The 27,142-nt window shown below is 38.9% G+C and overlaps 4 protein-coding genes and 1 long non-coding RNA gene across 7 annotated transcripts; 3 read left to right on the forward strand and 2 right to left on the reverse strand.

Moving 5' to 3' along the window:
• The first annotated feature begins 3,197 nt into the window (after positions 1 to 3,197).
• Positions 3,198 to 7,405, forward strand: LOC148910720 (uncharacterized). The gene is made up of 6 exons (XM_089031071.1): positions 3,198 to 4,983; positions 5,345 to 5,418; positions 5,522 to 5,613; positions 5,972 to 6,081; positions 6,169 to 6,513; positions 7,361 to 7,405. The coding sequence occupies exons 1-6, from the start codon at positions 4,603 to 4,605 to the stop codon at positions 7,403 to 7,405; spliced, it is 1,047 nt and encodes a 348-aa protein (XP_088887197.1). The 5' UTR covers positions 3,198 to 4,602.
• LOC116305801 (glutamate carboxypeptidase 2-like) lies at positions 7,322 to 17,492 on the reverse strand. Of its 3 annotated transcripts, none has more exons than XM_089030998.1 (5): positions 17,356 to 17,492; positions 11,694 to 11,907; positions 10,907 to 11,104; positions 10,179 to 10,467; positions 7,322 to 9,629 (listed from the first exon to the last, which is right to left on the reverse strand). In XM_089030998.1, exons 1-5 carry the CDS (start codon positions 17,379 to 17,381, stop codon positions 8,356 to 8,358), a joined length of 2,001 nt encoding a protein of 666 aa, XP_088887124.1. In that variant the 5' UTR covers positions 17,382 to 17,492; the 3' UTR covers positions 7,322 to 8,355. The 3 variants fall into 3 exon arrangements, with proteins under 3 accessions (XP_088887124.1, XP_031571634.1, XP_031571635.1); XM_031715774.2 differs by lacking the exon at positions 17,356 to 17,492 and adding an exon at positions 13,404 to 15,679; XM_031715775.2 differs by lacking the exon at positions 17,356 to 17,492 and adding an exon at positions 13,404 to 13,596 and having other exon boundaries at positions 11,774 to 11,907.
• Positions 15,801 to 17,184, forward strand: LOC148910721 (uncharacterized). Its single transcript, XM_089030999.1, has one exon. It carries the CDS (start codon positions 16,448 to 16,450, stop codon positions 17,033 to 17,035), a length of 588 nt encoding a protein of 195 aa, XP_088887125.1. The 5' UTR covers positions 15,801 to 16,447; the 3' UTR covers positions 17,036 to 17,184.
• On the forward strand, positions 17,410 to 18,092 carry LOC116305807 (uncharacterized). Its single transcript, XM_089031072.1, has one exon. The coding sequence runs from the start codon at positions 17,410 to 17,412 to the stop codon at positions 17,998 to 18,000; it is 591 nt and encodes a 196-aa protein (XP_088887198.1). The 3' UTR covers positions 18,001 to 18,092.
• Positions 18,093 to 18,708: 616 nt separating this feature from the next.
• LOC116305804 (uncharacterized) lies at positions 18,709 to 21,111 on the reverse strand. The gene is made up of 2 exons (XR_004198196.2): positions 20,794 to 21,111; positions 18,709 to 19,119 (listed from the first exon to the last, which is right to left on the reverse strand). It is a non-coding gene; the product is annotated as an uncharacterized LOC116305804 (long non-coding RNA).
• Between the last annotated feature and the right edge of the window lie 6,031 nt (positions 21,112 to 27,142).

Below are 27,142 nucleotides of genomic sequence, written 5' to 3' on the forward strand. Positions count from 1 at the left end.
AATACTCTTTCTTTGTCAATAACATCGTAAGCAGCAACAAACTGGCTGTGTATCCTTTGTATGGGAATGAATGTAGAGGGCCCTTCCATTTCAAACAAGTTTCTGCACCAAATTTCATGTGGTCTGCCAATCCTGTGTCTTTCTGGATGTTGCTGATACCATCGAACCTTTGCCATACACAATGATTCCTGCTTGCCATCAATTATAATGGTTTGTTTAAGAAAGAAATCGACAACACCGGGGCGCAAGTCAAATGAATCGGTCTCAATACTGCCACTATATTGGCCACACCAACTTGCAAGAATGAAGGAAGAACGTTCCAGTCTAGAGTCAGAGGACCCTAGCTTTGTCCCCGAATATCCAATGGTACTAATTCTCTCAAACGTATCGGTAACACATTCAATGACCGAGTGTTGAGGTAAAATTGTTTCATAAGCTTTAAAGAGATATTCTGTATAGTCATCATCAAGAACATCAATGGATCGAGGTGAAAAACATGAGTATGCATTCATATTGTTCCACTCTAAGCAACGTAGTACTTGACCAACTGAAAGATTAAGTGTTGATGGTATTGATGGGATGCTTTCGCCAAGTGTTCCTACTTGTTGTGCCTCCTGAAGAAGTTGAAATACTGGTTGGAAAGTTTCTCGAAATCTCTCTGGTAAAGGGATATCTCTTAGTTCATGCTTTTGGAGAAATTTTCTCATGATTTGTATTTCAACAGATCTATTGTTAGTTCGAAACGCTCCTAAAATCCCATTGAAACGTTCGAAGCTGAAAAGCCAAAATGAATATACAGGCCCGTAATCTAAAATACATTGTTTGAGGTGCAGGTGTAGATGCATGTTTGGCGTAACACGTTCCTTTCCATATCTTTTTTCAAACGATTTACAAAATTCCACTAGGTAATCATGTCCTTCTTGTAGCTCTTCAGTTGTAATAAGTGGAGAGCAAAGGTGAAAGCAGGACAATACGAATAACCTCCACAGCTCCAAATCATCTGTTGGAACGATATTCCAAATGCAGAATACAGAATACAAGAGAGTCCATGTTTTCCACTGATCAGCAGTAAATCCTCCAAACGATGTTGATATCTTTTTCGGGAGACGCCCAATAAATGATGGTGCTTTGACGTCATCTACCTTTTCCTGGATTTTATTCAAATTTTCTTTAGAAATAATTGGCGTTTCAGCATTTAGCCATACATTTTTCATTAAATGTTTTGCTGTCCCTAAAAACAAATTGTGCATAGGATCAACAACATGGTAACGAGTACAATCGAAGTAAGGCAACTGTAAGAGTTCAGAATATCTTGTTCCAGTGGAAGTTTCAATTTGGTTTCGTTCATCAGCGGTTGTTGCATTGAGTATTTTCTGAGCCTCTCTTCGGTGCTCTTCATTTGTCCTTGGTGTATCGTCATCTTCGAAACCTGAAAAATCCATGCTACTAAAATCTCCGGGGGAAAATCTTGTGCACTTTGAGCACCCTCGGTGAGCAGTACATCCTAAGAAACCGCAAACTTTTCTTAGTGCAGGAATGTCACAAGCAATACAAAGGAGGGCAGCTCGAAAACATCTTGCTGTTCTACTCCCATGAGGCCGAACTTGGATGCCTTCGTGCCACAATAAGTTCAATTCGGCTACGAGTGGTTGTAAGTACGTATTGATATTCAATTTGGGCTCGTGTGGACCAGGTATTACCCCAACTATTATTACGTTTTCCTCTTTGTACCTTTCTTTTCTCGGAAGATTTAGGAGGACCATATATATGACTCCAACGCTATAGACACTGTGCTTAAAAGGCTGAAACCAGTCAACATTCAGCATAAAAGCATAATTATTAGGCTGGGCAAGGAAAGGAGTGCCGTTAAAATATTGCCAATCTTTCCACACTTGGCCATCGTAAATATCAACTAAAATATCGTCCGGTACATTCCGATTTCTCCAAATCTCACATTTTTGTACAAAGTCTGGTCGCTTAATAAAGTGAGTTAGAGCGTCTCTGATGCTTTTATAACAATAAACTTTATGTGGGTACAATTTCGTCTGTCCATTTTTCAAACGAATTTCCTTAAGCAATTCCGCTCCACAAGGTGTGCGGCGAAACAATTGACGGTGATTCGGAAAAGCAATGTGAGAACATGGTTTAGCAATGACACGCCCGAATCTTGTTGTTATGCAGTCTTGAAAACGGTATAGGGTGTCGCATTTCGGACAAACAACATACTTTGAATGCTTATCTTTAAAAGAAAGATAATTTTTCAAGAGTTTGAAGGAGCTCGGGAAAACCAATACTGCGGTTGGGAAAATGATTGGCGAAAGCTCACACAAAACCTGAAAAATCGCTTTAAAAAAGGCGAGGAGAATATCAATGCCTCGGTCTGGTACAGAAAAGTATGCAGACCAAAAGCACACAAACAAGGCAATCCAGTTAATAAGGGTCACTCGGGAACTTGCTTCGACGGCAACGCTTATTTCTGCACTAGATTGTTCAAAATCTCTTTCTACGTCTTCGATATCAATATCCCAAGTTTCAACCAATCTCCTTCTTTCGTTTCCTCTTATCTCTTCATGGTCAGATTCACTGTCCAACTTGTCATCCCAAAACACTTGATCTTCTTCCTCAAAGTTATTTATTCCGTCTCCTTTAAACATAAGCAAATACGATGTATTTTATTCATTCGGCATTGTATAACTGCAACATAGTATAAGATAAAGTCTGAAACCATTATAATACTAGGGAAAAAAAAATGTCAGTAAAAAAAACCTCATGGGCTAAGGGACCGGTTATTATTTAAGTTGGGGAAGGGGGGGGGGGGGGGAGAAAAAATTTGGGGGGGGGGGGGGGGGGCTGAAATTTTTGCTAGTGAAAGTCTTGAAATTTAAAAATGACTCTTAGGGAAAATTTTTAAATTTTTTACTACAATCCATGGGGGGTTTTCGATAAACTTGGATGCCTTCAAAGGGGGGGCCTTGAAATTTTTTTGCGTCACTGACAATTTCTCCTCCACCCCCCCCCCCCTACCTCCAACTTAAATAATGACCGGTCCCTAAATGTATAATTTTGACCCAAATTTTGCTCTGAAAATAAATGATTTCCATTGAAAATAAAATATAAATTTCTAAGTCAGCAAAACAACAATTTATAATTCGTGAAAGAAAAATGATAAATCGAAAATAAAAGACCCAAGAGACATATTAAATAAATTACTTATAATTGTATTTCTCTAACTTGACAAACATGTTTTGCCGGATACCATGCTATCTCAGGATGACCACAGTCATGAATTGATTTGGAGACAAAAATGTACAGCAATATCCATTTGAACATAGTAAATTCTTTTTGGCGTTTTAAATGAGTTATCTCTAGCTATGATTTTATAAACTCTTTGAATGAACCTTTCTGAATGAACACTGAGGTTTTAATGGCAACCATAAGCCGATTACTTAATAATGCACCCTTCTTAAAAGTAACGGTGAAAACGAGGCTAAGATAGAAATAGAAAAGAATCATTTGTACCTCTAACTTAATCTCGCTTCAATAACACTAATGCTTGGTAGTAAATCCAATAGGGGAGCTAGATCATGTGCAAATCAGCCGCTTGTTAAAGATTCAGTCTTTTATCTATGCAGTTTGACTTTAACATTTAAAGATTATATAATCTAATCATCAAATAAACGTATAACATCAATACCTTTTTGTGAAGTAGCTGGTAAGAATTCGTCACTTGATGGTTGGTTTGTATTTGGCACATCAGAGGAGTCTTGATCAGTTTGGTCCAAAACGTTTATCTCGCTGTAGTCATTAGAAGAAGTGTCGTTCTGGCCGTCAATCTCGTGAGTGAAAATACTATCATTTGAGTCTTCGTCGTCATTCCGCTGTAATTGCCATTGATTTGTTAAAGGATCATAAAATTCTTCTTTGTGACGGCAAAATACTCTGTAATGTAAATCTTCGTTACAATGAAAGCAATGATAACGCTTTGACATCGCAGAAGACATTTTGTTTTCCAGAACTATATAATTAAAAAGACGGTGTGTATCATTGGGATAATTACTCAAAATCCAAGCATTTTGAATGGCTAACAGCCATATTCCAGCGTAATAAAGTTCCACGTCCATCAACCACATGCCACTGGACAAAAGCACGCCGGATCTTTATTACCGCGCCCTTTTCCTTAGAGCTGTCACTGTTGGCGGCAGATAATGGTACGATGGTTTTAGAGCTAGAAGCTAATCAAGTTTATTGCAATGATATTTCGTGAATCTAGGCTTTAGAAAAAATTTCATAACTTTATAAAATGGAGCAAATAGCTTTAAGATAATAGATATATTACTTAACATGAATCCTGGATACAACTTCAGCATTTTTATAAGACAGTTATTCCTTTTTTTATTATTAGACTTCATTATATGAACGTATATGTCATCACAAGTCACGTGATACGCCGTGATAGATAGGGGGTAGATTTGTTCGGTGGATGTGCTTATTCGTTCATTCGCCTTTTGGTCACAAACAGGTAACAAACTCTGTCGGTCATCTAGTTTCCCGCACATTCTATATCTTTGCTTATAAATTGCGTTCATTCGTCGCGATCAAAAAATGGGAAGAACATCTACACCTTTACCAGGACGCCCAATGCCAGTCCATTCTGTTACTGCAACTACCAGTACAAGCAGTACGAGTAGACATACTGAAAATGGCGCCAATTCTCAAAGGCTTAATATACTTATTCCCTCTGTCCCTTGTGGTAACGAGGATGTGCTAAGAGAACACAGAAATCGCCTATTGCAAGCAACAAGCGAGAATGAGAACGTTGACCCCGACAGCGAAAAAGAAGAAATTTCTTCAAATTTCGAAACGATTGTAAAACAGTTTAAAGAACTGCAAGAACAAAACCGCCAAATACTAGCGGCCTTAAAAGAAAGCCAGCAGAACAAGGACAACAGCAAGACCAAGATTACTGTCTCAAAGGCTGTTGCAGTAAGTAAAGTGGCAATATTTAAAAAAGCAAGCTATTTTTATTGATAATTTTACTGGGAATTCTTGGCGCGAAGAGTAGTTGGTATAATTATGCAGCGGTATAATTTATGCAATGCTAAAATTGGCGGGAAACCCGCCATGGTAGTGGTTAATGCTACCAAACTTTACTATTGATTTCCAATAACAAGACACTGAATGATAATGATAATTTCCTTTTTTGTAAAGGAATTGATTTGATTTCGATTTTTTCCCCAATATTATACAATCACAGCCATAAAAATAATGAAAACATTATTACTATGTCTAAGAATAACTTAAGGTACATGTTATGATTTTAATGAATTATATTATGTTATTACAGTCTGAAGTACGCTTGGTAGCAAAGAAATTACGGGACAGGGAAGAAAACCCTCTTATATGGGATTTTACTAAAGCGTAAGTATTAAAATTTAATAAAAATGATCTTGTCTGAATCATCCATAGTTTCTTTCCATATTAAGTTTCCACTTACCACTCAAATATGGCATTTCCTAATTAGTTTCAGAGATGACGTCAACGAACAGATTAATAACGCAATAAGGGATAGAGTTCTGAATGTTCATAAGGATGTCTCTGCCGTCGAGTTAGAAGGTATTTATGTATTTTATATTACGAAGTGCGAAAGGCCTTATGCACCTATCAAAGTTAACCCGGGGGGGAGGGGTGAGGACAAAGGGTAGTGGTGGTCGGGGGGGGGGGGGGGGGGGGAGGGGGTAACGAAATCCTTTTAGAAATATTCAAATGCCGAAGGGAGGGGAAGCAGTTTGAAATAAAATAACATGGAAAAAAAAAAAAAAAAAAAAAAAAAAAAAAAAAAAAAAAAAAACGAAACAAAACAAAACAAAGCAAAAACAAATGGATGCTAAAGGAGTAATTGTCGGCCAAATGCCAAAATTTCTAACAAATTTTGTCTCAAGTTTTAATATATGGGTACTTGATATAATTTCAGCTGCCCTTAAAAGTCACTTTCTGACGAGAAGAAAGAGAAACAAAAGAGAGCGTTCAGGGGCCCTTGGAAGGCATCAAAAGATGCAGCGGAAAACACAAAGAAAACAAAATGTGAGTAAACTGAATTTGCAACGATTATGACTTTGTTTAATAAGAAACTTTGACTGACGGTGTTTTTTTTTTTCTTTTTTCTTTTAGCTCCTAAAATCCAGATCCAAGGCAGCGGACTTGTCAACCTCGCTATCACCAGGGGACAAAGAGAAAGTCAAGGCAATTATGAAACTGGAGTATATGTCATCAGAGGAGTCGATGTCAGAGGCGGATGACCAGGCTGATGACGATACAGCGGACAGTGGCTCTGATAACGAAGGGGGCCCTACTAAGCAGAGTAAAGTTTTAATAAAACACCCTCTGCCATGGAGAAGCCCCCTAGCTAACCAGTTCATGGAAAGCATGGACCGAAAAGCAAAAAGGAGGCTGTCCAGAGCGCAGTCTCACCATGCTTTTGAAGCGGAAAATCGGAGAGCCGTCAAGACGCCCAAGGCCATCTGGAGGTCCCGAATGGGCATTGAGAGCCTAAAGGTTTTTATCAAATCAAGGGCACTGGGACACCGAACGTGGTTGGGGTTTCTACGAGTTTTATGAATTAAATCTTGTGTCACTGTTCCTCCGTTCCTTTGGCCTGATTTCTAGGGTTTTCGTTCTTCTTTCGATTACTTGAACGTTATACTCGTTTACTTGAAGAAATCCAAAGGTCAAACGGTATAGCAGCGGCTATTTAAGCCTATTGACCTTTGGATTTCTTCAAGTAAACAAGTATAATGTTCAAATAATCGAAAGAAGAAGGAAAACCCTAGAAATCAGGCCAAAGGAACGGAGGAACAGTGACACAAGATTTAATTCATAAAACTCGTAGAAACCCAACCACGTTCGGTGTCCTTAATTAAGTTTTTGCAGTTATAAATGAAGTGTACTACTACAGAATATCTAAAAAGAATCGTACATAAGCCACAGATCGATTGACAACTAAATATATTATGATCTCCTTTCACAAATTCTGTCACAAGATGAAAATTTCAATTAGTTGTAGTTAACAAATTGTTCATAGTTAATCAGTCGTCAAGAAAAGGAAATTCACAATAAAAATGTTTCAGTATGATTTATGTCTTTTTTCCTGCTTCTTAGTATAGGTTAGCTATGTTTAAAGTATGAGGTGGTTGTCACGACATATATCGTTTCTATTTTTTTTGGCCTGCCATAAGTGACAATAGCTGAAGACTGATAATATAGTTAAATTTAGCAAATATGATGAGCATAATTCAACTGAGCAAATATGGCTAAGACGCGCTGGTACATCTAATAATAATAATACTTTATTCTAAAAATGCAGATTACATATTTTGAAAAGGAAGACATTGAGGTTAGCCCTATATAAGTCCCCTAAAGCATTATTACATCTAAGGCATTAAGGGGGCATTAATCACATATACGGTCAGAGCATATCGCATGGTATATGTAAGGCATAAATCACATATACGGCCTGGAAAAATACAGGGTATATGTAAGGCATTAATCACATATACGGCCTGGGCAAAGACAGGGTAAATGTAAGGCATTAATCACATATACGGCCTGGGAAAATACAGGGTATATGTAAGGCATGAATCACATATACGGCCTGGGGAAACACAGGGTATACGTAAGACATAAAACACATATACGGGCTGGGCAAATACGTGCACATATCAAATGAGCATTCACATTTACTACCGGGTAAATGTATGGATGATATGATATCTGCTATATATTTGCCGTTTGGGATTTTACTGGGCCATACGGACTTTGCCATCTGTGCCCATGGGATAAATGTGTAGGTACATATCATATACAGTCATTGGTCAAATATTGTCTACTATTAGTCAAATATGATATTTGCCCATATATTTGTCTATATGTTTGCCTACATGACAAATCCATTTTTTCGTCGAGTGTTCAGCGATAGGGCGATCGTGAGCGATCATATGGAAACCAGGCTTAAGAGTAGCACCAAGCGTATAGCCAAGTGCAACTCTAACTTCCGGAGTGCTTAATCAACCTCCCAAGTGCATCTAGAACTGGATATACGCACAGCTAAGCATTGGTCATTGCTTTTATAACATAGCAAAACCGTAAGAATTATTTGTTTATCAGAGAAAAATTCAAATTTTGCTCTTACGAAATCTTCATTACATAGCGCGCGCTACTTAATCATGCACTAGTTCAGCGTGCACCATCCATTTTTGGATGGTTCAGCAACTGGAATCTCTAGTGAACATGTATGATAACCATTAGGGCAAGGATCAAGCTAAACTAGTTGGGGGGTGGGTAGGGGGGACGCAGACTTGACTAATACATCCATCCAACAGCCTTGGAAGCTGCTCGAATGCTGTAGGTAATGATCGAGATCTGGCGTTTCACCTCCTGCCAGTTGCCTGTCTTGACAATGTCGAACAGCACATCACCAATTCCAGGAAATGTCGAAGAACCATACTGGTTGTGTAAGGAAGGAGCAAAGATCACGTGACGGACATCAGAGCGGCCGGGCAACCCATAAGGCCAGATGAAAGTCCGTTCTAGCAACATCACTTGATCATTCAAAGCTCTTATCTTCGCAAAGTCCTTGGACACTTTCATTTCTTTTATTTTGGATTCAAAGACGTCCGTCGCATTTTTGAAGGTATTAATTGCCTCTTCCAGATGGTCTAACGTGATGTTATGTAACTGAAGCCGAGCTCCTTCGTTCTTTTTCAGATTCTTGAATCCAGATAATAGTGTTGCTGAATAGGGGGCCAAAGTGAATGGCAAGAGTGGAGAATCCGAGGCAGCAACTAGGATACGTGCGGCAATTTGCGATACGGTCAAGTGAGACTTAAAGTAAGGATCGGTGAATGTTTTCTGCCAATAGAAAGTGTCGTGCACCGAATGGTAAACAGGGTAGCCAGAGACGTTCATCGACCTGAACACATACCTTATATCAATAGATGGGACTCCAAGGAAATGCGCAAAATGAGAATAGTCAGAACCGGAACCAAGTGACCCAAAACGCGGCATTCCGCCTTCTCCAGGAATTCGCTTCTTCCACGCCTCGTAGAGGGACACGCCCTGGTTTTGGTCAGTCGCTTTCTTCGCCTGCTCCATAATTAGACCTGTTAATAACGCATTCCCACTAGAAGAGAAGGAGTAATTGCCAGATACTGCCGAGTCCAAATTGATGTAAGTAACTGCTCTATCTCCCAGCCATTTTTGATTTTCCTCCACCCATTCCCATGATCCTATGAGCCCGTACTCTTCAGCCCCCCAGCTACAAAACATGATAGTTCTCCTTGGCCTCCAGCTTGTTTTCATCAGCTCACCAATACCACGCGACAATTCCATCATAACTGCTGTCCCACTTGAAGGATCGACTCCACCAAAAACCCATGCGTCACGATGGTTGCCTAGCAACACCACACGGTCTGGTTCTTCCCTACCATTAATGGTACCAATCACGTTATACGTTGGACGAACCACGAATTGGTTGTTTACTATCAATCTCAGGGTTACATTCCTGTCGTTAAAGCCTGGACCGAGTTTGTAAGTAATGGCAAGGCCTCCTCTCCATGCTGCTGGTGCCTCGGGTCCTATGATGATTATAACATCCAATTCAAGTCAAATTTCGAAAACTATATATATATTATCTACTAAATACCGGGAAGAATTTTTGCAGTAAAAAGGTTGAAACTCCACGCATTCTGATGGCCAAACGAAGTCGGGGACCCCTATTTTTTATTTGCTTATTTGACTTCTAGTATGATGTACTTTCATCGTGCAAAAGTTTTAAAAAATCTGACGATGGGATCTTTTGCCCATGGACGTCCTTGATAGACCTCTTCGGCTTGGGGTAATGTTTTCCCATTTCAGACCACGTGTCATTCCCTTGAGAATAAGATTAGTTGAGCTGTATCCATATTCATGTGTCTTCTCATGTGCAACCGAGCGCAAACTTTAAACAAAGAAATGATACTCTAGGGAATGACATATGGTCCGAAATGGGAAAAGATTACGTCAGAGCCGAAGAGGTCTATTAGCTTAATTGAAGATAATAACTGCTTCTCCCCCACCCCCCGGCCCCCCTAAAAATACAACATTATTTTGTACGTTGGATGGGGGGCTGGGGCGGAGTTTCTTACCTGTCATTATGCGGAGTAGCTTAATCGCATCGCCGTATCCCATTGGTTGAGCTGGTATTCCTGGAATTCCCTTGGCTTTATTCCTTGGGATTCTGTATATACCTTCTTTGGATGGCAGATCGGGTGTCAATGGATCACCGTTTATTCCAAGTATACTACCTCTCTGGGAGCCAGTCTCCGGTAACCACCATGACTTAGGGAATGTGTTGTCGACGCCCCCGGGAGCAGAGTCAGCAGGATCAGAGAATAAAATGGCACCCTTTGCACCATAGTTTTCAGCATTTGCAACCTGTTGGAGCATATATCAGCAATGTAATGAAAGTGGTTGCGAAAAAAAAGCGGATTTATTCGTTTTCATTTCTTCTTCGTCGTACATTCTGGTCTACCTTGGGTAGGAGCATTAATACTCGTCTCACCATATTCAATGATAATAATATTTGCACGAAAGATAGACCAGAATGCAAGCTGTTCAGTTATCGTATTGTATAACTGTCCGCAATACGACGAAACAGGAGCCGAATCTTATAAAATAAAGAAGACCGCCTTTTATTATCATCCCTCGTTTTGAATATAGCTTTTTCACTCCCTAGAGAGTTATCTGACAGCCATATTGGTGAACCTAACATAAGAAACTAATGACAAAGCCTATTGCTGTCAAAGGTACACCAATATGGCTGTTCTGACGTCACGTGAAGTTCGACATTTGATCTGAGCCTTTAGTCCCTCACCTTATTACCACGAAATATCTTTCCATAACGCATTATTGCAATCTTTCCTGAGCAGTTTTGTCCCAAAGCCTCGAGCTCAACAAAGTCTTCGACTCTTCCATAATTGACGTAAACCAGGTCACCGCTGACGTCACCAGGAGGCGAATAAGCGAGAAAAGGTGATGCCACTGAAGAATCATTTTCGCTTGCTTCCTTGGTCTAAAGCATACATGTGAAAATCAATAAATGTGAAGTAGCTGGCTAGCTTATTTCGCCAGAATGCATTTCGATGCTTTCATTAATATAATAGCTCTGATAGTAGGTTATATTACTCAAAGTTTTTCATTAATGAGCAATAATGGCAAAAAGAGCCAAAAACTAGACTTTCGTATGAGTTTTGATCCCAATTTTTGTTTTGCGTTAACAATCAAAACCTTTTTTAAACAGTTAGAAACTGATGTGCAATGATAAAATGCCTGTTTGAAGCGGTATTTACAATTGTACAAAGATGTTTTGTTGCATTTGTGTTAGAATGTTGTTTGTCAGGCTTTTTTATAGAAAATATATTGGATGAAACATAAGCAAATGAAGGCCTAAACCTCATTTTCGAATAACATTTTTTCTTTGGGTTAACACGATTCCACTTTCATCGGTCATCTCCACTTCCAAACGAGTTAAACTTTCTGAATAACAAGATTTTAGCCTTGTACAACAGCCTTTCTTCAAGAAAATAGTTTTTGGCGCTCACTGCTTAAATACGAAAAAAATTCTCTCTTAATTAAATGACACCGGCACCCTAACCACCTACTTTCTCAGGGCCCTCTATATTAACAAGAACATCGTTGTTTGTGGTGTTGATCACTTTGACAGCGTTTGGCTTATCCTTACGAGGCATTGACAATAACACGTCATAGCGAACCAAGTCCACGTTAAACTCGTAAGACAGCCACTTATCCCGAATGTAGTATGCCAGTTTGTCGTTCTGCATTGTGCCTCCCATGTGAGGATGTTTGGTAAAATACCTGTTGCGGAAAGAAGAATTCGATTATAATTAGCGCTGCTTATTCAACTTATTAACATTCTATTAATAATATAGTTCATGGCTGTATTAAGTCACAAAGCCCTGACAAACGCGGTCCCAATTAAAATTTGACCAAAAATTTGACCCAATAATAGTTGAATAGAGAGATCCCCTCTACTAAATATGACTCAAAATTTTAAACCAGCGTTTTTGACAAAACATGAAAAACAGTCCCATTATTTGACGCAACATTTACTCAATGTAAATATAACGGAAAACATAACTTTTCTCGCTTCGCTTCTTTGGAATTTTGCCCTGATTACCCATAATGCACCGACTATCGTGAACCGGTCCATTGACGCAACATTTTAGCCAATAACTTTGAACCCACAATTGGGAGACCATGAATAACGGTCACAACATTCGACCCAACAAACGTACATGTTGGCTTACAGCGAAGCTACCGCGCGAGCGGAGCACCATACTTGAAGATTTTTTCCCCGGTCTTATTTTTACCTTTCAGTTTCATTCACATTCGAGAGCTCCGCTTTTAGGCAGTGCCTAAATATATATTAGTTAATGTTGAGAACTGTTGGAAACGTTTCTCGGGGCCTTCAGTAAAGCGTGTTGTTGCAATAGCGGTGCACACTTTCATCTAAGGCACCTCTGGGGTCTCAGGTTCCATTCATGACCTTGGCATATGTAATATAAGCTTACGAATTCATTTAAAAATTGTTTTAACTTCCTGTGGTTCTGGGAGTGAGTGAGAGGTCAAGTCCGTCCAGCATTTCACGAGTTACAGTAACTTTAAAATTTCAACTCTTGAAATACGTCCCGCAGGGGAACAGTAAGTAAGTTTTACACTGTAAAAAATATTCCCGAATGAATTTTTAGCTTATATTACTTTGATTTTCGATATTCTGCAAACTCACACATCTCAATGACTTGTTGTGAAGTCAGTCTTACTGCCGTCTTACTTACATATATGGTACCGAATTGATTATGATTACTGGCAGCGAAAGAATTTCAACGTGTTCTGAATTTTACGTGCAAATCTCAGCGTGCCCAATTTTGCGTTCAACTCGTAACTACCAAGTTCGCAGATGGAAAACAGCAGTAACATATCGTATTTACTGTAATTCTATCGATACCCTAAACAATTGAGTTTTGGATATCTGTGGGCTGACACTACCTGACACGGAAATCCATGTGCTCTTTTGCATTATGTATTCGGGGCTTGGCTTTTTTGCAATTCAAATATCACAAGTACTTAATTTAGATTTCACAGAAACCACCAAATGAAAAAGATCGATCGATATTGAAAAAAAAAAACCGGAAATGATTGATAAAGTTTTATGTGGCAGTTCCACTCAGCCGAGCGGGACTTTGATGACTGTATCACGACTAAACATTCAATAGCCGGAATGTCTTGATATTTTTGGTGACTCGTTCGACTAAAAAACATTAGTTCATAGTATCAAACCCAACTTGACTTACTTGGAGAATTCCTCGATATTTTTTGCCTGAAGTGATTCCGCAAGTCTTGTGGCGTATTCATTGTAATCTGCAGCTGCAGTGTTAGACGAACTTTCCGCTCGGTCTTTCGGAATAGAACCTTTCATGACAAAGTATCCTATTACGAAGCCAATGAAGAACACCACTACAACCAATAGAATCTTCAGTGCAAGTATGGCTCTGGTTTTCCATACGGGTCTTGGAGACGTGTGGTCTTCCCTACCTTGTAGCTCGTACCCGGTGTCTGCCATTTTGCTTTTGATTAGACTAGTCAATATTCAAACTTAGCGTTATAAACTGATGGATTTGCCCTGATGGAACAAAGTCTGCAAATGATGGCAAGAGAGTTTGCAAAAACGTTAGAAAGAATCGGACAAAACACAAAAAATCTTGCAAAAAGCCGAGAATGATGTCCAAATTAGCAAACTAGCTCAACATAGGATGGCGTCGTTTAACAAAGTGTCAACACGCACTTCATTAAGAGTATATCTTCAGCCACCAAAACGAGACTGATATTAAATCTAAGAGCAATCTAGGTTAACTCCACGAATATTTGATTGGATCTGGTGACATACTGACAAAAGACAGAAGTTGACTATCACGATAGCATAATTGCCACACAGCGAGATAGCCAAGTTTTATATTGCGACATTGAATTGACCTTTTCTTAAAATAATTGCTCTTTTGATTTTCAAGAAATGCCACCATTTAGTGTTTATGCGTACATATTTTGATCGACATTACGGCTACAAAGAAAGTTTTACAAGACGTATACATTGCGGACCCAAAATATTAGCCTGCAAAGCAGGCGTTCTTGTGGGTTTTGGGGGAACTTTGGACATTTGGAAAGAGCATGAATTGAAACCGAGCAATGAGATGCGTTCCACTCTTCGGAAAGGTCCCATTTTTCTCGCGGGCACGTAGTCGAAACAGGAACCCCAAAACCCAGATTCTTCCTCAAACCCATCACAAGAACGCCATCACAAGAACGCCATCACAAGAACGCCTGCACAAGAACGCCTGCTCTGCAGGATACCAAAATATTTTTTCTGACGGTCTTGCGCATTTTATAAATCAGACAATGTTCGGCGTACCCGTGTCTACCCTGGACAGAATCTCTTGGGCGCACGCTTCAGTGAATGATTCAGCATCGATGAATTAGTTAACAATTCAAGAGCAGTGCCCACAGTAATCAGACGGCTATGAATAGTTTTCTGTGATAAACTTTGCTGAAAGAAAACTAGATTTTTGTTTTGTTTTGTTTTTTTTTTTTTGTTTTTTTTTGCGAGACAAGCTAGAAAGTCATAGTGTATTATGTATACCAATCGAGGAATGGTCAATGCTTAGCGTGCGTATATCCAGTTTCTGGGTGCACGCGGCAGGTTTCTAAGCACCAAAAAAGCTTAAGAGTCGCACCAAGCGTACCCAAGTGCAACTCTAGCTTCTTGAGTCAGCATTTGGATATGCGCACAGCTAAGCATTGACCATTGCTTTATAACATAGCAAAACCGTAAAAAAAGATTTGTTAAACAAAAACAAAACAAAAAATAAATCAAATTTTGTTCTATAACGAAATCATCATTACATAGCGCGCGCTACTTAATCACTAGGTCAGCGCGCACCTTCCACTTCTGAATGCACGCTCGCGCACGCTAATTAACCAATCAGAGCGCGCGTTATTTCGTGGCTATGTCATAAAAGCGTTTCGCAAGTTTGTTACAAAACAAAAATAAAACAAATTTTGTTCTATAACGAAATCATCATTACATAACGCGCGCTATTTAATCACTAGGTCAGCGCACACCATCCACTTGTGAATGCACGCTCGCGCACGCTAATTAACAAATCAGAGCGCGCGTTATTTCGTGGCTATGTCATAAAAGCGTTTCGCAAGTTTGTTACAAAACAAAAATAAATCAAATTTTGTTCTATAACGAAATCATCATTACATAACGCGCGCTATTTAATCACTAGGTCAGCGCACACCATCCACTTGTGAATGCACGCTCGCGCACGCTAATTAACAAATCAGAGCGCGCGTTATTTCGTGGCTATGTCATAAAAGCGTTTCGCAAGTTTGTTGCCGCAAACGTTTATAAAGCAACGTAACGGCTTGCATGTTATGGCAGACGTTATTTCATCGCCAAGACTATCACAGTCAAGAGGAGGATCCAGGGATATCTCAAGTGCTTTTGCGCGTGATTATTTTTGTTTTCTACTACTGACTACTACTACTGATACTATTAATAATAATAATAATAATAATAATAATAATAATAATAATAATAATAATAGTAGGCTATCTGTGATATGGACAAGCCCACTATCTGATTATAATCGCGTCCTTGCTACCAACCAGTTTGCACTTACGGTGCTCACATATCCTATGTGGACCCAGCACTGGCCACTTGCTGAGCTACGTATTATCGATAGAGAAACAAGGAAGATCATCAGCGGGAATGGAGGACGACATCCACTTAGCTCAACAGCTGTATTATATCTACCTAGAGAGAAAGGAGGACAAGGACTGCGATCTATTGAACAAGAGTATAAGCTGATCAAGATCAAGGCTGCTGTCAAACTTTACGAGAGTCCGGACCCTATGATGAGAGCTGTTCAACAGTTTGAAGAAAGAGCTGCAGACAAGGGATTCTCCTCTCTCATTAGTGATGCAAAGAAATTTGCCCAGGAACTGAGAACAACTCTGAACCTAAATACCCCTGAACCGTCATGTAGCCCATTAGAAGAACCGGAGATAAAGATCAAGGGAATGCACATCAAGAAACACCTTAAGAAAGCTGTAAATGAAAAACTCGTGGGGAAGGTTGAAGATCAACATTGGCAAGGAAGTCTACTGAAAGCAAGATGGCAGGATGATCAATTAAGTCATGAAGGTTGCTTTGCATGGCTTAACAAGTGGGTAAGCGCTCCTACCCATTGTGTTGCAGGCATTATGGAATTGTACGAACAGCTAACCCCAACGAGAGTCTACTCCGCCTACAAGACGGGAACAACAGACAAGAATAATGTCACATGCAGAATGTGCGGCGAGGGTTCCTGTACTGGCTGGATGTCCGTCTCTTGCACAGTCCAAGTACCTGGATAGACACAACGCTGCTTTGAAAGTGTTTTTCTTTGAGATGCTAAGAGATCTCAAACTGGCTGATAGTACACCCCCATGGTTTTCTGATGTCAAACCCAAACCACTCTACAAATCAACTGACGCTGAAGCATACTGGGATGTACCTGTATATGCCGACCACATGTATGTACGATCTAACCGTGTGGACGCGCGTTTCATCGACCACAATAACAAGAAAGTACTCATGGTGGAAATGAGCTGTCCGTGGGTTAACAACCGAGAAAAGAAAGACAAAGAGAAGACGAAGAAGTATGGAGCACTTAGACTTGAGCTCACAAAACAACACCCAGGATACACGATCTTGCAAGTGAACCTCATTTTGGACGCTCTTGGAGGATGGTCTAAAGAGATGGAGCCTGAGATGAAGAATATCTTTGGAGCAAGATACAAAGATGTATTACTTAGAATGCAGAAAGCGTTATTAAGCTGCACAGTGAACATTGCAAGAACATTTAAATTAATCACATCTTAAGGACATTTCAAACATTCCAAGTATTTAAACTGCATCTTAAGAACATTAATAATTGGTTTTAAGTGATTGTATATATTATTAATCCTGTCATGCTGGTAGGTTACGAAATTACGCCCTATCTAGCTTACCTAATTAGCATTCAAACGTGTTTACTGATGATAATGATAATGATAATAATAATAATAATAATGAAAATGATAATAATGATAATAATAATAATAATAATAATAATAATAATAATAATAATAATAAACATTCCCGATATTGTCTATAGCGTAAACAAGAGCATACGCCAACAACTACTACCAACAAAGACATACCAGCAAAGCAAAGCACAGATGACCATCACAGACACCAAATGCAGAATGTGCCATATGGCTACAGAATCAACAATACATGTACTGAGTGGCTGCTCAAAGATCGCCCAAAGTCTTTACACAGCCAGACACGACAGAATGCTGAGACCGATATACCACTGTTTGCTGGAAAAGTACAACTTTCAGGAAAACGACAATGGAAAGCCATGGTACCAACAAAGTCTACCATCAGCAGTACTTCAAAATGAAAAGGCAAAAATATACTGGAATGTACCCTTTCAACTTGAGAAAGCTCCAGAAAACAGTGCCAATAAACCCGACATAGTTGTACAAGATAAAGAAACTAATGCTTGGACACTATTTGAAGGCACAGTTTGTCAAGTTGTTAAGATTGCGGAGAGAACTGTTGAAAAACAAGAAAAATACACGGAACTACGTGCAGGCATCAAAAAAGAGTGCAAAAGCTCAAGTGTAAATCAGATTAACATAGTGCTTGACTTTCTCGCAGGAAATCACGAACAGCTAAGAAAAGACCTAAGAACAATTACAAATACAGACAGGGAAGTGAACTTTCTTATAGAACGATGTCAGAAATGGATTTTAAGCCAGAACGTTAATATAGTCAAAACGTTCTATGAATATGCATAAGCTGAAGAAAGGATTGTAAAAAATGATGAACTTAACCAGCCTAGACTTAGTCTGCTGGTCAATGTAAACATGATATATACAGACAAATAAAACTTGCCATAATAATGATAATAACAATAATAATAATGATGATGATGATGATAATGATGATGATGATAATGATGATGATAATGATGATGATAATGATGATGGTGGTGATGATGATGATGATGATGATGATGATGATGATAATAATAATGTGCCCCTAAAACAAGTAGAAAAACTCTCAAAGTACAAAGATCTAGAAATAGAAATTAAAAAAATGTGGGGTATGGAAACAAAAACCATACCTATTGTCATTGGAGCACTGGGCCCAGTTGTTCAAAGCCCGATTATTGCTAATCCTGGGATAACTCTTAATAAGACCTACAGACTTAATCCTGGATTAGCGCTTATCCAGCTTTGAACAACCCGGCCCTGGGGTTAATTCACAAAGGACTAGAACAATATGTCAACCATTTAAAAGGGGACATCTCTATCACAGAAGTACAGAAGATTGCTCTCCTTGGAACTGCACACATCATTAGAAAAACTCTCATGATTACTTGATTCTTGATTTCTTTTTTCCCTGTTAATTGATTTATTTTATTTTATATTTTAATTCCACCTAGTATTGTAAATATATTCTTGCATCTGAAAAAATCTACGGGAATTCTTACTTCTTACTAACAAATAAGAAACTTTATTAAATGCTACCTACACTCATTGTGATAAAAAAATTAGATTTGAGATTTCAGTTCTTCTACGATCTTCAAAAGTCTCATATGCTCTTCTTTTAGCACGTTGTTTTCATGTTGAAGCTTTCGCTGTTCTTCAACCAACGAATCTAATCTCCTTTGCCACTCAAGTTCGCGAGCTCTCCTTGAGTTGCTTGATCGCCTAGCAGTAGACTTACTGCGGTTTGTCTTCTTATCTTTCTCAAATTCCATTGCACAGCCTTCTCTCTTAATTTCTTTATGATATGTTCCCCTGACGAAATCACAAAAGGAAGGAAGGAAATCCGTAAGATGACCTGGAGATTATAGTTGGTACTTCTGACTCCAGTTTCATGTTAGTCCATTTCAGGTCACTCCAGCTGATCTGAGATAAAGAAAATATTACCGAATCAGAATAGAGATAATTTGCAAAACTGAGGTGTCTTTTTAAATATTATCTTGGAATCATGGATTTGCAAGCTACCAAATGATAACGTTGCTAACAAGCGCTTGATAACAATAATGGCATAGCAACAATTAATGAGTTTCATATCTTTATTCCAATGACGGGCATGTTTTTATTTTCACTGGTCAATTTTCGGCTTTATGCCAATTCTTATGAGACCTCCGTTTTGCAGTGACGTCATTTCACGTCGCTATTTCATATCATCTGGCTTTTCATGGTCCAGTGATTGCACCTCCCTAGTTTTTGTACGCCTGACAATGTCCTTTTACTACCCTTTCAACACGCACACACGCACACACACACAAAGAGTAGAAAGAAAGAAAGAAAGAAAGAAAGAAAGAAAGAAAGAAAGAAAGAAAGAAAGAAAGAAAGAAAGAAAGAAAGAAAGCAAGAAAGAACAGAAGAAAGAAAGAAAGAAAGAAAGAAAGAAGGAAAGAAAGAAAGAGAGAAAGAAGGAAGAAGAAAAGATGTAGCCCGACTGCAGCAATAGGGGTACTGATGAATTATTCCTACCATTCATCAAGAAAGGTGTCCTACTTTTCACGATATCTAACTGTGTGTTTGCAGCCATCTGCGATCTTGGATTTATGAGCAAACTAAAGCTGAAGTATTCGGAATCCTAGACATTCGCAGAGTTCGCCGACCTCTCAGTTATCTCAAACTAGCGTGCGGAATCCCTGCCGGTTTGTTTTACTGTAAGGTATAGATAAACGATTCTCCAAAACACCATAAATCGCCTAGAAATATTGCAAATGACGTGACTGAATCGTTGTTTATCATTTTGCCGCGGGCTCAGAGTCCGAATCCGAGAAAACGTGAAGGAATTGCAAGAATGAATTCGGTCTTATGAATGTTATCCATTATCTACTATGTTAAAATTGTATTATTTCAAACAAATTTCCATATATTTCTACTGCTTTGAAAATGGGTGACAGAATGGCGTGACAGTATTTGACTCGCAATAAATCAAATAAATCAAACATCGATAATACAAATTTACTAGGGTAAGACCTTTTATTATCATATGAGCCGTATCTGCCCGGGTGCGCGCTCTTAAAAAAATCGCTGCGCTCGGTTCGTACGACATCACCTCGAGCCAAATATTTTCCCGTACGGCCCTCCCTTTCAGTCAATAAGTACATATTATTCTATCTGTATAAACAAAATACTCGACAAACGGTTTTGTGGACTGAATTGTTTTGGTTTTAGATTTGTGATGACTTCGGGTGAAAGCCAAGAAATGGCCGTCTGCAAGATGGCGTCTTTTATTTAACCCCTACGAAAATGCTTGGCGAATTTTCCTTTCTTACTCAAATTCGTATTCCCTCATGAAAATAGTAAGACAATTAAATAATTGAACAAAAGAAAGTGTTCAAGTGGTAGTAAATGACGCCATAATGAAAAACAGAGTCCTAGACGCGCAACCGGCAAACCGGGGGCAGCATGCTAGTTAATGTTTAACAAGACACAAAAAATAACAAAACTCATCAATAACAAAATATATGTGCAAGTAGTTGGCTCGCGCAGTTTGTAAGTTAACTCATGTACCCCGTTTGAATTTCTCGGGCTTGTGTAGCAGTGAGTAAGACTAACCTTTTGTCGACGATCCGTTTGCTCCAGGATGAAGAGAGGGCACCGAGAACGCCTTGCAATGTGATCCACAGTAAATACTATATCAAGCTACGCTATATGGTGAAAGTTCAATTATACCAAAGGCTGCGATCACACCGTAAGTTCATTTTAATGTTTGTTTATCCGTCATGCATCACGTTTCAAGTTAAGCTAGTTAACGACTTTTTGACGTTCACATCATTAATGTAGAAAACGAGTTATCGAACAACAAAAGTAATTTACTATGTCAGTTTTGAACTTTTGGCGGGATTTCTGCTTGGATCAACATGGCCGAATCAGTCCGAGCTTTTTTACTTCTGTACGCCCTTTTCATGTTTATTTCAACCAAGCGACTTATAATATCGAGGAAAATGTAAGTAAAACCAAGCGGAAACACTTCGACTGTTCTGGTCAACTCGACACGAGATTTGCTCAGTTAACTGCAACTCGAAACCACCTAGTTGACCTCGCCGATACTGGTTATGACCCACAGCAAAGCAAACAAAAATCTTTCAACGTAAACACCTTTAGCGAGCTTTATACGAGCAAAAATACCATGTCCCGACATGGTTTAAAATTTCCACATTTCCGGTAAAGTTCTAGCTAACTAGAAAAACGTGTCCACACTATGGTTATCGTATTTAGCTAGCTAAATGCGATTTTAGCTAGCTAGAAAGTTACAGAATGAACGCGCCCAAAGTGAAGCTAGCGTCGGATTGATATCATTGAGATTCAGAATCATTTCCGGGGGAGGTCAAACAGGTCATTTTACTAAAATCCTCTTTTTCCCCTAACGGTGGCAAAATCACAAACGAATTCCGATTAAACTTTCTACTCTGATTTCTATTTATGATATTCCATGTTCTTCATAGAATACACTACCTATTCTCGACGAATTTACTGGTTTTGCTCTCAGCCTCGGATTAGACTCGGATTACAAGTCACGCGAGCGTTCAAAACATTTAACTGACAATAATGGACTGACGATTTAATTTGTATCAATTAAACATTCAATTTATTACCTTCTAACCTTCATAGTGAAATCGATTTTACTTCTAACTTTCGTATCGGAATCTATTTACATTTCATTATACTGATTTTGCTCTCAGCCTCGGATTGGACTCCTATTACATCTAAGCCTCGGATTGGAATCGTATTACATCTCAGCCTCGGATTGGGATCGTATTACATCTCAGCCCCGGATTGGGATCGTATTACATCTCAGCCTCGGATTGGGATCGTATTGCATCTCAGCCTCGGATTGGGATCGTATTGCATCTCAGCCTCGGATTGGGATCGTATTACATCTCAGCCTCGGTTGGATCGTATTACATCTCAGCCTCGGATTGGGATCGTATTACATCTCAGGCTCGGATTTGGATCGTATTACATTTCAGCCTTGGATTGGACTCCTATTACATCCCAGCCTCGGATTGGGATCGCATTACATCCCAGCCTCGGATTGGGATCGTATTTCATCCCAGCCTCGGATTGGACTCCTGCTACATCCCAGATGTAATACGAATTCAATACGTGGCTGAGAGCAAAATCAGTAAGCGTCGAGAATAGGCGGTATATTCTATTGAAAAGCATAGAATATCATGAATATAAATCAGAAAAGAAAGTTTAATCGAAATTTATTCATGATTTTGCCACGTACGTTAGGGGAACAGAGAGGATTTTAATAGAATGACTTGGTTGAACTCCCCCGGAAATGATTCTGAATCTCAACAATTAATCTGAATCCGATGCTGCCAATCCGACGCTAATTTCACTTTGGTTAAAACTATTCACTTGAAATTTAGCGTGCGTGGCGGCGCTTTGGGGAGGGGCTAGGGGGAGGAAGGGGGAAAGACATTGGCTCGTTAGTTGTGATTAGAAACCAATGCCAATTTTTTGAGATGCTCAGTCTCGATAACAAATAATGTTGCGTTACGTGTGTTCCTATACTCCTCTGGCTGCGTAAAAAAATGATATCCTAATTTTTGGAAAACATATTCGGGGTTACGTTAGTTACGTCAAATGTAAGCCGCGTACCTTCGTATCCAGCTAGCCTCCTCCGAAGGTGTCTCTTTGCACTTTTCTCTCTCTTTATTTTCCTATACTTGGCTGCCTGTGTTAGCTGAGAGTTGACCGAGCGGGACTAGAACTTAGTCTTCCTCGTTTTCATTACTAGATCTCTCTCGAACCAGCAACAAAAACCAACAAAACCCTTAGCGAGTAGCTTCCAGAGGGGGCTTGGTACTGAGTAATATATTCAAAGTGCAAACAATGCTCCACAATAGAATTGATAGTGAGTTATGGGGAAAATGCGAGACCGCAGTAGAGGGATGGCTACGTGATTTTTCAAACTTTAAGGGAGGGAGGGTGGGAAGAAAACACAAATAAACGCCGAAAAAAAACTATGACAGGACGCTCCCTGTCTGTTCATTTAGTCATAAGTCAATGATGTTACCATCCTGATAGAAAACCCCTACTCGTGCGACCGTTGACTTCACAGATTATGCAACTATGCATGTTACGCATGGCTGCACGTTGAATAGTCTTCATAATATGCTATATCCCTTAGGTCTCCTTAGGACTCCAAGTTTGAGGGATTTGCAATTTCCACTATAAAATACACCATGTGTTTCACTTCCTCTTATTGTCGTACGTCCTTCATTTTGACGTGTCCTGCTAGGTTACCAAAGATTGTGTTTTTGATTTTCTAATACTAATAATCTTGATTTTAAAATTCAAAAGTATACATATGATAATATCAGCAAGGTAAAACTTTATATTTTTTACTATTCAAATCAGTGGAAGGTAGTTCATAAAGAGGAAAGAGATGAGCTTAAAACTTTTACTCTTAGTCACACCACGCGTCACTCAAATCCGACTGACAATTAAAAAATCTCGTTGATCTAACAACTCTATAAACATGTTAGTCAAACCACTAGAAACTTATTCAACAATAGAATAAATTATCTATAGAAGTATTAAACCTTTTGAGAGAAAGTCTATGATTTGTCGATTGGAGGGAATTAAAAAATACTTTTTTCTAGAAAGGAAAAACATACGATTGTTCGCTAGAATAATACCTAGATTCTTGAAGATATAGGTTTTTTTTGAACTATATATGCACAATAAATTTTAATTTGGTGTTGTTCTTGGCCTAAAATTTGTCCCAAAGCGACGGTTTTTTTAAATTATTTTCGCCTTTGTTTTTGTTTGTTTTTGTTTTTTTGTTTTTTTGTTTTTTTGTTTTGCATTCGCGACTTTTGCTTTGAAATCCAGCGGCGGGAGTCCTGTAGTTTGTACACGGACGGACGCACGGACAGACGTACGGACGGCGACGTAATCAAGACATCGAATTATTTCTTCCACAGGAAGCCCAGACAAAAAGGATCTACTGTATAGCTGATTGGTTCGAGTAATCACATGACAAAGTTGTTTGTCTTTTAAGACAAGCTCGGCAAGCCCCCAGGTCTGTCTGCTTTCTTTTTTTGCGTTTGGAACGTTTCTTTCGCCAAGCTGAATCGTTTAAGAGAATTGAGCCAACTATTTCATCATAAGCAGCAGAAACCGTATTAAAAATAAGGTAAGATATCAACGCCAATGAACTTACAGGGCACACATGTAAAAAACTTGCTTGCATGCCAAGCGGAGTGCCTAAAAATATAAATATAAAAAATATAAAAAGAAAGTGTACTCAATCAGTGTCTATCAGCAGAGAAGCCTTAGAACTTTTGATAGCATACGGTTTAGGCGCATCGAAGTCCAATTACTAAACACGTTCAGTGCTAGGAATTTGAATATTTTAGTTCGCCTCTTTGCTGTTTAGACATGCTCAAAAATTCATATGAATAAAGTCGTCCTGTTTATTTCAGAGTTTCTCTTGAGCTCACTCGATCGAGCTCGAGACCGAGTAGCCATGGATAGTGATGAAGAAAGGTAAGTTCTTTACCTAGTTTGGTGACTTTAATAGGTAAAAATCGATCTCCCTAGACTAGCTTCAGCTGTCAGTTCAGCAAATAAAAATTATCGGTATCCTAGAGTATAAATCACTGAAATTAATCCTACAAAATTTCGTGAAAGTCAAAAAAAAACCATCGAGATCCTTTCATTTTTAATATGTGGCATAACAAAGAAGGGGGAATACCCTAATACTAATAAACGATCTGATATGTAAATAGCAGAAAGCAATGACGTCATTGGCGACCTCAGGGTCAAGATTGACTGTCTACGTTGTTTATGTTTTACAGCAAATTTTGATAGGAATTAAAACTAAAGCTAAAATACGAATTAAATTCGCATTGAATGTAATGTAACTGAGCATATATATTTTTTTTCTTGAAAAAAAATGAACCTTACGCGATTTTTCAAAATATCAAATCAAGATTGTGATTGTGATTCTTATAGAGATCGAGAAACGGATGATACTATGATAGGGGGAAAGCACTGCTGTGTAATGAAACTTTCGAGCCTTTTATTTGTAAACCAAATAAATATCCACTGAAGGCTAGTCGGCTGGAAAGACCAAACGTAATAGAAGTGTAGTTGACCCATCACTCTTCGCTTGTTGCCCTATTGCTTTCCTCTTTGGTTCCCTCAAACGTATTTTGAAATATAAATGTTTGCATGTAAATCTAATCATCTCTCCAAGTTCCAAAGTGTTCGGGCCAGTCTAGAAAGAGCACGCAGGGCAGTGATTGGTTCATTTACTGAATAAAGTGCAATTAAACTTAATAAAACGACTTTTTAAAATTTTCTAGAAATTATTATTGTTTGCTGTTGCTTCTCCTGAGAGTTGGAACCCCCAAGCTGCGTGCCTATTTTATACGCAATGGGACTCAGCTGGACACAGGCCCTGGATGGACTGCCCACAGGATGGAGCTGATTTGACCCGAATTTGGAAACCTAAGATACTTCCTTATGAAAACACCAAAGTCACCTCTGGTGACACAAAAAACTTGGGACTTGTTACTTTTTGTCAACATTCTCTTACCAAATGAGCCCGAAAAGCTGTGAAGAGAGCTCTTGATAAATTGAAAGATCTGCGAAACAGTCTTGCCATTCATACGACGCAAAGCTGACGAAACACGACTTCCAAAGCAAGTGGAACGATGCGTGCAATGCGTTGGTCTTTTTTGGAGCGAAGTCAGGAGAGTTCAAAGTGTTTAAAAGAGGTGAGTTGCTGGATACAACATTGCAAGCACTATGGCAATAATATGTACATATTGTTGATTCTGCTATGTCCATCTCTTTCATCAAGATGCAAACCGACCCTTGCAAGAACTCAAACCAGTTGTCGTGAAATGGCTGGCTCATGAATTTGAGCTTGTACACAATGGTAAGTCAAACTTTATGTCGACAAAAGGAAGGGTATAATTTGTCTGTACCAAAATGCAGAAAATTGTTTTCGCATTTATGGTGACTGTTCATTATATTAATGTAAGGAGAGATTGATGGAAATTGGGAATTTTATAATTAATTCAGTTCAGTGCAATGTTAAAAAGACATGGTCCTCCTCCCAGTGCAAACCCCTAACTCTCCTCCCGAAAACACTACTTCTGTAATTCAATATAACACACCACTCGACCCTTGAGTTTTTGATATGACTTTCAAACTCGTTTTCACTCATGATAATTTATGAAAGAAAGTCTGAATTTCCACGTATTTGTACAAATCTATTTATGTGGAATTTCATAAACAGCAGGAGTGTTTTATCAGGTTGGGGACCACCACTATAATTGAAGGCGTGCTGTGCTATGCCGTTGAATACCATAGTTGATTTAATTACTACGCGTCCTCGCCACACACGAGTCTAGACTTCTAAACTGGCAATAGTCTTTCCGACAGTCTTACTTTCCATGCGGTTGGTAATACATATAATCAATTAGTACAACTAAAACAAAACCAACTCCTTTACTGCTTACAGGGCAAGCTACAACTTTGGCAAAAACTTGATAAATTGGAAAAAGGTCAGTTTACGGTTGCTTGATGCAATAGAGGCAAACTACAAAGCAACAGTTGAGAGGATTTGCGAATTTGAAAAAATTCAGCAAGCGACAGCAGAAGGTACAAATCCCGTGGATTCAGATAATCGTTATCGTTCGACATTAGAACAACCAAGTAAATCCGGAGTAACCAATCAATCAGCGGCATGTGAAGGTTAGTTAATGAAAAGTTTGGTATTACTACCTACTATTTAGGTCAAAGCAACGAGTAATCGGAAATTAGTTTGCTAATATTCGGAGCCAGACCAAGTTCTCCGGAATTTTTTCGGAATTATACATACAATATGCTTGTTAGCCACCCGAATTTTCTTCCTTTTTTGGGGGGGGGGGGG

The sequence above is a fragment of the Actinia tenebrosa genome, unplaced genomic scaffold (genome assembly GCF_029948245.1).
Source record: "Actinia tenebrosa isolate PJP-AT-01 unplaced genomic scaffold, QUT_ActTen_1.0 PGA_scaffold16__25_contigs__length_10494907, whole genome shotgun sequence".
NCBI lineage: Eukaryota > Metazoa > Cnidaria > Anthozoa > Actiniaria > Actiniidae > Actinia > Actinia tenebrosa.

Excerpts from the sequence above, each read along its gene's own strand:
- LOC148910720 (XM_089031071.1), top strand. The coding sequence starts at position 4,603 with ATGGGAAGAACATCTACACCTTTACCAGGACGCCCAATGCCAGTCCAT. Across the intron at positions 4,984-5,344 it reads CTGTCTCAAAGGCTGTTGCA|TCTGAAGTACGCTTGGTAGC; the intron begins GTAAGTAAAGTG and ends ATGTTATTACAG. Across the intron at positions 6,514-7,360 it reads GAGCCGTCAAGACGCCCAAG|ATTACATATTTTGAAAAGGA; the intron begins GCCATCTGGAGG and ends CTAAAAATGCAG.
- LOC148910721 (XM_089030999.1), top strand. The coding sequence starts at position 16,448 with ATGTCACATGCAGAATGTGCGGCGAGGGTTCCTGTACTGGCTGGATGT.
- LOC116305801 (XM_031715774.2), bottom strand. The coding sequence starts at position 13,672 with ATGGCAGACACCGGGTACGAGCTACAAGGTAGGGAAGACCACACGTCT. Across the intron at positions 11,105-11,693 it reads ATATAGAGGGCCCTGAGAAA|ACCAAGGAAGCAAGCGAAAA; the intron begins GTAGGTGGTTAG and ends TGTATGCTTTAG. Across the intron at positions 10,468-10,906 it reads AGATATTTCGTGGTAATAAG|GTTGCAAATGCTGAAAACTA; the intron begins GTGAGGGACTAA and ends ATGCTCCAACAG.
- LOC116305807 (XM_089031072.1), top strand. The coding sequence starts at position 17,410 with ATGGCTACAGAATCAACAATACATGTACTGAGTGGCTGCTCAAAGATC.